This window comes from Bison bison, unplaced genomic scaffold (assembly GCF_000754665.1).
Source record: "Bison bison bison isolate TAMUID 2011002044 unplaced genomic scaffold, Bison_UMD1.0 scf7180017864134, whole genome shotgun sequence".
In the NCBI taxonomy this organism is placed as follows: domain Eukaryota; kingdom Metazoa; phylum Chordata; class Mammalia; order Artiodactyla; family Bovidae; genus Bison; species Bison bison.
The window spans coordinates 5,631,135-5,640,878 of record NW_011494706.1 but is presented as its reverse complement, the minus strand read 5'-3'; the positions used below and the strand labels follow the sequence as shown (position 1 = coordinate 5,640,878).

Here is a 9,744-nt window from a genome sequence, read left to right as displayed (position 1 = left end):
ATAAAGAGAAATCTTCATAAAATATCCAGAACAATTCCTACACTCTGGGAAATTAATTGGAGGGAAAACCATAGAGAATAACAGCAATCATCTACCTTTACAATATACAATTTGTATACAGTATTTGAACGACCGGAAGATGGGAGATCAATATGTGTAGCATGCATTTACCCATAAATATTGAGAAAAGAAGGTGACATATGCCATTTGAAAAACATTATTCTGGTTAATCTATCAGTTTATGTTGCCTGAGCTTTTGTCTATTAAAATTTAAGCAAGAGATTCTCATTTAAGGAACAAATAACTTCTACATTTAAAAAATGGCTTTTAAAACTATTTTTTTTTTTAATGGTACGGGGAGGGAGAAGGGAGGGGGGTTCAGGATGGGGAACACGTGTATACCCGTGGTGGATTCATATTGATGTATGGCAAAACCAATACAATATTGTAAAGTAATTAACCTCCAATTAAAGTAAAACTAATTTTATTTAGTTGTGCTGGGTCGTCGTTGCTCTGTGGGCTCTTCTCTAGTTGCAGCGAGCAGGGGCCATTCTCCAGTTGGGTGTGCAGCTTCTCATTGCTGTGCACAAGCTCTCCGGCACATGGGCTTAGGTGCCCCATGGCATGTGGGATCTTCCCTGACCAGGGACTGAAGCCACATCTGCTACTCTGGCAGGCAGACTGTTTACCACTGAGCCGCCAGGGAAGCCCTGACTTCTCCATTTTTAAAAAGAATATTTATCATCAATATAACTAGTGGTGTACCAAAGCCAGTTTGTACCAGCTTATTAGAGCCAACTATCATATGTTTTCATAATTCTGTGTTCAGTGCTGTTCCATTCGGTAGCTTCAAATCAAAGGTGGTGGAAATATTTATACCATAGAAATTGAAAGTTACTAAAGCTCAGTCCCCTACCACTAACTGCAAGGAGCTGGTTTACCACTATATATCATTAAATACAAACATAAAGTGAAAAATGTTAAATTTGCTTGGAGTCAAAATATAACATTTCAATAGGGAAACATTTGTTTTCTTTTTTTTTTTTTCCAGTGAAGATTATAAAATATGAATGTGTTTATCAAAATCCACTATGCTTTATTAAAATACTATCAGACCACACTGAAGTTCATTGGAAATAATAAATTGAATAGAATAAATATGAAAAAGGAATGTGAAATAAAGAAAATAAATAAGAAAAAAGAATAAATTGGTATGTGTTGTCTATTAAAATACTATGAAACTACAATGACGAAAATAGTGTGGTATTGGTACAAGGATAAAAAAATTGAGTACAGCAAAATATTATACATACACAAGAAAATGACTCTGTCATCTAACCACAATAACATATAGGAAGAGAAAGGTGTTAATATTTACTGTGGGAATAACTAATTGGTGTTTCATAAATTAAAAATAAAATCATTTGTGTCCCTTACCTCAACATTTCAAAATAGAAGAAAGTTAAATCTATATAGAAAAAGTAAAAAGAAATGAAATGTTTATAACTTTTTACCAAGCAGAAAACCTTCTAAGTTCTCTCCCTTCAAACTTCTGTTTTCAGAAAGCTGAAAAGTTTGTTGTTCTCACTCCAATAACTCAAGGTTTTTTAAAAACGAAATCCCATGATTGCTGAAGATACAAACATTAAAAAAAACCTAAATTCCAGAAAATGATGACCCTTCCCAGAAAAGACAAACAGCTGCTTATATCCCTGGTGGGATTATGGGAGAGAGAAAGCAGCCAAAATTTATCAGCAACATGTGAGCTAGCATGACATTAAAATTCCCAAGCACCTGTCCATAGATCCACAAAGGCAACAGCCATCATTGAGTGCCAGGAACCCATTCGAAGTTCTTTACAAGGAATATCATTTATTTATCACAATAACTCTATGAATGTATTACTGCTACCTATATACGATTATTTTTGCTTTACAAATAAAGTAACTGAGGTGGAGAGGTCATCAGATCAAAGTTATGACATGAATAGGGGAGCCAGGATTTACGCTCAGGCAGTGTGACTGCATAGCTTTCAGTCTTACTATGCTTTTGTGTTTCCCAGTAAATACTGAGTCAAAGTTTGTTCATCAATATGGCCTGATAAAGTTATTTACTGATTGAATGAACCCAAATTATCAAGCACTTTTCCCACGTTTTCTACAAGGATGCAAACTCAAGACATAAAATGAGAAATTTAAGAGCACTGAAAAATCAGAGAAACTAGGTTGATGGAAATAGATGGTTTTTATGGGTGCAGGTGCTATAGTTTTCTGCTCCCAAATTCTGATGTTTAAAATGTTGCCTATTTAAGATTTAACAACTCTTCTCTGCTTAAGTAGTATACAAGAATTAATTTGCATGTTAATTTAAAGTCTATCAGTATTATGTATAATTCTCTCTTTCCTCATTGTGGAAACCTATGCCTGGTATAGGGGATTCCCTGGTGGCTCTGATGGTAGACTCTGCCTGCAACGCAGGAGACCTGGGTTTGATTCCTGGGTCAGGGAAGACCCCCTGGAGAAGAAAATGGCAAGCCACTCCAGTATTCTTGCCTGGAAAATCCCATGGACGGAGGAGCCTGGCGGGCTACAGTCCATGGGGTTGCAAAAAGTCAGACATGACTGAGTGACTCCACTTTCATGCCTGGTATCCATAGGGGATGGGGCAGGTAAATTAAAGTTTCTACCATTTGGACCAACTCCTAGTGAAATAACTAGATATTTTTCAGAAAAAATCTAGAGACTTGAGATTTTTCTGAAGCTTCCTTTATCATTTAAAGCACAGGGTTTACAGTATATCACCCACCAAACACCTACAAGTCTCATGTTTGAATAAAAATAATAATATGAATATTTTGCTTATTCAGTTATTACAATCAACCTCCCAGACACCAAGAGCAATAAAGTCCTTTTCAATTTAGCAATGAGTTTGTAAAGGATTATGAAAATATTAGAACTTTCCCATATTTGATGTTTTCCCAAAATTTTATTTCCGGAAGTACTTTTTCTTAGGGGTCCCCAAGCAGAAGGAAGAAAGAATTAAATAGATTTTTGAAACTGTTGTCATGATTTATCTCGTTTGTTTGAACCAAGTAGTGAAATAATACATTAAGCTTTTCTGAGTTTGTTGTGAGTTTTCAGAACCACTTCTTGGTTTGTGGGGGAAAAAAAAGACTTGAACAAAGAAGCAACAAAGTCAATTAATATATTTTATTAAAAGTTTTATTTTTGAAGCCCATCAATGAGCAAATTCCAAAACAGTAGCAATACAGACAATTTCACAACATTTTGACATCTACTTAGCAGTCCATTTTTGCAAATGTTTCCTATAAACAAATACACTGGATTAAAACAACTGTGCCCTTAACCCCAAGTTCAATGCCTGAGTATTTATTTTGAGCACATAATAAAGCAGAGGCAATTACTTTTCCTGAACATTTTATTTCCATTCAGAGCTTAGCAATTACTTTAGCTTCACATTATTCTGTCATAAATGATAACCAAATGGCCTGAGTGGCTAAAATCATAAAACTATTATAAGCCAAGTCAATGTTATATATATATAAAGTTAATATAAAATGACAACTATACTGGTACACACTTGTTTTGGATCCTACTAGAAATATGCCAAAATAACAAGTTTTAGTAAAGACTGAGGTCCTTGGGTAGAGGGGGGGAAGAAGAGTCATATCATCAAAAATTATTAGGAAAACTGCAGGTTAAAAAAAAAATCAGCCTACAATTTAAACAAAATAAAGGAGGAAAGAAGAGTACAACATTGGGGCGATGACAATCCAGGAAACACACTCTCCATCCATCACAGACTTGCTCACCACCTCAAGAGCACAGCACCAGGCTCTTTAGGCACTGCTACTCTCCCAGTAAGTCTCTTTATGTGGAACAGAAACCTACATTTATGATCACAACAGAATTTTATAACTGCTCTTTCATCTCACAGCAAAAAACAGGAAAAAAGTGTTAGGGCCAGAGTGAACCTCAGAACATCTCAGTACCCCTGAAAATAGGGGCAAAAAGTGAATCATTAAGAAACAGTATCCAAAGAGCACTGTATTATCTGGTGTGATTTATAAAACAAGATTCAGTACTCTTTGATGGGAAGAGCCATAGTAGCTGAAATTTAGGAATGTTTTGATGCTGATTTTTTTTTTTTTTTACTGATGTGGTACTCCAAGCTGTTAAGTTGGAACAAATTCCAAACTCACACTGACTCGCATCACCTCAGTTTAATAATCCAGTAAATGACAAAAAAGACAAATAATGAGAACAGCATCATATAGCAGAGCAACTTCGTTTGGCTTCCTCTGGATAAAAGCTTCAGTTTTCCCATAGTTTTACCTAGAAATCCAGTTGTAGAATCAAACTGTGAATCCTGTGAGGAAAAAAGGAAAACATAATGGTTGGATTCTAACATTCTACATATGCATATTTGAGTAATTTAATATACAGTTATTAGAATACACTTTTAATGACATATTCTGGAGCCTGTGTATAACTTGGATAATCAACCTGATTACTCCATGCAAAATAATTTTCTCAATAAATAAGCTCTTTCATTATCCAATAAACATTTTTTCAGCTCCAGAGTAATTCAAAATCCCAAAGTATTTAGGTCTTATTCCAATTATGTGGATTAAAAAACATTAACAATAAAAGTAAGAGGTTCATCTACCATCACACAGGTTTCCCCCTCATTTTGTTGGAGGTATCACTCTCCAAGGTTAAATTCCCAGTACAGCAATTTATCCACTGAATATGGTTAGCAGTTAAATCTACCTTTACTTTTCAGACCCTTTTGTTTAGGAAGCTGACTTCGAAGGTCAGCAGAATCTATTAAAAGTTAAGAGCCTATCATGCAGCGGTAGTAAACTGTGGCAAAGACTTCAAATATGGATGGGGAAAAGCTGCCACATTAAAACACAGCTAGAAAAGTCCTGAAGGGGAGAGAACTGCGCATGATTTGGAAAGACCGCACTTTTTTAGAAATCTCAATAACCTGGATGTAAGGTCCTGACATAACGATAGCCTCTGTACAGTTCAGGTTCTGGGCAGCTTAAGCACTTTACATGAATAGTTCTTCCCTAGGGCTATGCAACAGAATCACCTGGGATGTAAAATATTATCAAAATACATATACCGAGCGACGCCCCCTTCCTAAAACTCTCAATCAGTATATTTCAAGTGAGAACCAGGCATGGATATTTTCAAAGTTCCTCAAGTGATTCTCATGTACAACCTTCACTAGAAAATTTTCAGTGCAATATTCATTTTTAAATAGTACAATTTTAAAAGCATTTGAAGAAACTAGGGACGGTCCAGAGGAGTTTGATGTCCAAAATGAACAGTAAGGAATAAAAAGAGCCTCTAGCGAGGAAAGGCATACCTTACTGAGCTTATTTAGAGAGAAAAGGCTTGGGGATGTTATTATATTCAGTCCTATTGACTCGTTCACAGTGATCCTTAGGAGATCAAGCAGAAGACAGGTTTACATTAAGTGAAAGACATTTGGTTGACTGGATATAAAGCATTTACTTGGCAGTCTATATCTGCTGAGATCTTAAAGACGGCTTGAAATAGTCATTGTCCCGAGTCTCTAACAGTGTTCTAAATACAAGATAAAATATACACTCACTCCTACCTCCTCCTCCTACTCATGTGGGTTAGGCGAGATGAAAAATGTAAAAATAGGGCAGCAACAACTCTTAGAGTTATTCCAAGCCAAATTTGAGAATATCCAGTCAAGTTTCTTAAAGTTAAAATCATAACCACTTACCATTTCAGCTAATAATTTATTTTGATGTTTAACTTCATGCCCTATTTCAATGGAAAGCTACAAAGAAGAAAGCATAAACATTATTACTTACCTAAATGTTTTTAAGTGTTATAAACTAAAAACAACAATGCCATTCTAAGCATAAATGTTTTCTCAAATAAAACTGTCTTAAAAATATTAAGTATACTTTATTCTTTGGTTATTTTTCCTACTGAAATTAATAAAAACTAACTTAGAAATTAAATGTCCACTTTTAAATGATGGGTGTATCTAAGAAGTCATAACAAAGAAAATTAGAAAATATCTGTAGCAGAATAAAAGTGAAGAGAATTTATCAGAATTTGTTGCATGCAGCTGAAGCTGATCAATGCAATTAAATTCAACATGGAATCTTGAATAAGGGATGAAAACAAATAATGAACAATAGCATAAAATTTTGTGAAATTTGGATAAAAGCTGTAGTTAATAACACTGTATCATATGTTAATTTCCTTTTTTTTTTTTAACATAGTATATATGGGGTTTTTAAAGTATCTGATATTAAGTTCTCAGTTTGATATTAACTTCACATTTAAATGCTTTGCTCTCTGCAATCACCCTGTTTTTTCGATCTTTTAACTTTGTTGAGGCTTTCAATGGCCAAGTCAAAGATCTCTCTTGGGAAATGTCCCATTGCACTTGAAAATATGTGGGTTATTTTCAAATATCTTTTGATACTGATCTCTAACATAATTCCACAGTGGTAAGAGAACAGACACTGTATGATTTCAATACCTTTAGGCCATCAAGTTTTTGCACTTGGTCTTATCCTCTGGATATGCTTCAGTGTCTCCTAGTTTATAGTCTATGGGAACTTGATAGAATTCATATCATTATGTGTGAAAACTGTATAAATCTTAATTATATTGAATTGGCTCACAGTGTTTTCAAGTCTACTATATCGTTCTACTTTTCTGTCTATTCATTCTATTCATTTTTGAGAGTTTGATAGTGAAAATTCAACTAAAAATCTTAATCTACATAATTAATTGTAATATATAGTGGAAATATTATTCATTCTGTATTTTCCAAGTCTCCTATAAAGTTACCTTAGTTTCATAATTAAAAAGAAAACCAATTTAGAATCTCTATTCCTTCTCAACTATAGACATTGTCTCTCTGTTCTTCATTTTGATTTAAACTTAATATTCAATTCCATCTTTTAATTTAGGTACATGTTTCTTTCCTGTCCTCTTATCCTTGAATTCTTTTTTCTCTCTTTATATCATTCACACAATAGCATTTGTTTGTATATTTCTTCATTTACATTTTAAAAATGTTATCTAAGTTCCCATATTAAGTTCAGATAGTAATATTTTCCTAATGAATGTGACATTACTTTGACTATAAGCCTAAATTAATTATTTCTTTAGATTGTAAAGGTATTGTTTCTTCAAAATTTGATAACAAATTGGAAAAAATTTACAAGTTAGTGTTACCCACATCATGAAGCTATGCAGAGAAGAGGCTGAGTCTGAATGAAGATTCAAATCAAAACCTATCTAATACTTCATATGATAAATTCATCAAAGACTTCACTTCTAAAATAGCTGAATAAATACACTACTACTAAATCTTGGAAACTACTAAAAATCATGGTAAACCACTGCAAATATTGTCCTCAACTTATTTTGTAAGTATCTGGGGTAATATCAACACAAAATCATTCTAGGATTCTATAGATCAGAATATAAGCTTTTCCACAAAATTTAACAATTCAGAAATAATAAAGCAACTATGAAACTAGCCAGCCCAAATCGCCTAACTACTTTTACAACTGTCATTCATGCAGGGAAAGAAATATGCATGAGAAAAAGGCTTTCTTCTAACAAGGAGCCTAAAATATCAATATTGGAATTAAAAAAAATCATTTAATTCTTAATTTCCTCCAAAATGTTGTATTTTCTAAGTTATTAACATTATACAATATTGCTTAGTTCATAGATCAACTCCTTTTGATTTAATTAGACCTTGAAAACAATACTCATTTCAGGAGATAACAGTCTCTAGGCTAAAATACAATTCAATTTTCCAAAGACTAATGAACTATCAATTAAGTTTTGGCAACATAAGCTTCCAATGAATGCTCTATAAGTGTACCACACATGTTTATTTTAAGGCATAATCAAAACTATCTTTTTGTAATTCCTTTATTTAATACATATTAACTCAATACACTATAAGGAAATACGTTAAGTGCTATGCAGAATGTAAAACTACAGTAGAAAACGCTGTATTCTGATAATTTTTTTTTTACATACAAGTAATTCCAATGCAGATCGTTATGCAGTAAGTGCTACAGAAATGGTACAAATGATCTTACGTTCACAAGGAAAAGGTTAGGTTTATGTGGTGATCAGCTGAAGCCTGGAGGAGAGAAGGTGAAAAGAAGAGATGGAGCCTTTCAGATGGGTAAGACTTCAGCCAGGGTCAGGAGGGAGAGGGTGCCCTAGGCAAGGGGACTGCATGACCCAAGATGCAGAAGTGGGAGGGCGACAGCGCGCACAGGGCACGAGGGATGCACAAATCCGTCTGGCGGCAGCACACATTCTGAAGCACAGGAGGTGAGGTCTAAAACGCTGGGGCAATCTCTGCAGAACCTGTCTCATCAAGCTACAGAGTGGGAACTTCATTTCTTACATCATGGGAGGCCACTAAGACTTCTGGGAGTGTAGAATGCAATTTAAAAAATACTCTAAAAACCAAGGAGATGACTGTGATGACGACTGGGTGTAGCTCAGACCAAAACATACGAAAAATGGGAAACAGGTTAAAAGGCTTTCCCAATAGTCCACTGATGAAAACCCGGGCAAAGTATTAGGAACAGGAAGGTCAAAATAGGAACAGTAGAGAGAAAGAACATAGGACTTGGTGACTGACACGAGGTTCAAAGGCAAAAACACAAAAGACTGAGATTTGTAGCTTTTTGAGACTAGAAGAAGAAAAGTCAGAAGATGGGCTGCTTGGGGGTGGAAGGTAGAATGCTCTGAGATATTACTACATTGTAATTGTACTGTAGTATTGCAAAATACTACAAGCAGTATTTTAGATTTAACCACCAAAAAAAGCTGAAGTTAAAAAAAAAAAAAATATATATATAACTTCAGCTTTTTTTGGTGGTTAAATATATATATATATATTTATATATATAAATATATACACACCATAAGTTTTGACATTTTCTAATCTGTACTCAGATTGTGTTTAAATTTTGAGTCACGTTGCTAAAACTTAACTGATATTTCATTAGTTTTTGGAAAGTAGAATTGTATTCAGTCTGGAGACTGTTACATTCTGAAATTAATATTATTTTCAAGGTCTTAATAAATAAACAGGAATTGATTATTGAACTAACAATATCATATAATGTTAATAATTTGGAAAATACAACATTTAGAGGAAATTAAGAATTACTTGAGTTTTAATACCAATATTGATAATTTAGGCTCCTTATTAAAAGAAAGCTTTTTTTCTCATGGAAATTTCTTTCCCTGGAATAAATGACAGTTGTATTAAAGAAAGTACAGTACTTGCATGCAATCACAAAAACGTAAGAATGATCTGTTTGTTTCGAAGGCAAACCATTCAATATCACAGTAATCCATGTCTATGTCCCGACCAGTAACACTGAAGAAGCTGAAGTAGCTGAAGCAGAATGGTTCTATGAAGACCTACAAGGCCTTTTAGAACTAACACTCAAAAAAGATGTCCTTTTCATTATAGGGGACTGGAATGCAAAAGTACGAAGTCAAAAAACACCTGGAGTAACAGGCAAATTTGGCCTTGGAGTACAGAATGAAGCAGGGCAAAGGCTAATGTAGTTCTGCCAAGAGAACGCACTGGTCATAGCAAACACCCTCTTCCAACAACACAAGAGAAGACTCTATACCTGGACATCATCAGATGGTCAACACC

General features: G+C 34.2%; 1 protein-coding gene across 1 annotated transcript in view; it reads right to left on the bottom strand.

The window, feature by feature from the left end:
- Nucleotides 1-3,199: 3,199 nt before the first annotated feature.
- Nucleotides 3,200-9,744, bottom strand: part of BET1 (Bet1 golgi vesicular membrane trafficking protein) — a 14,960-nt gene continuing 8,415 nt past the window's right edge. The window contains exons 3-4 of the mRNA XM_010839768.1: nt 5,791-5,847; nt 3,200-4,389 (exon numbers count right to left, since the gene is read on the bottom strand). Of these exons, the coding sequence (XP_010838070.1) occupies nt 4,234-4,389; nt 5,791-5,847 (213 nt within the window). The 3' untranslated portion in view covers nt 3,200-4,233. The remainder of the gene's footprint in view (nt 4,390-5,790; nt 5,848-9,744) is intronic.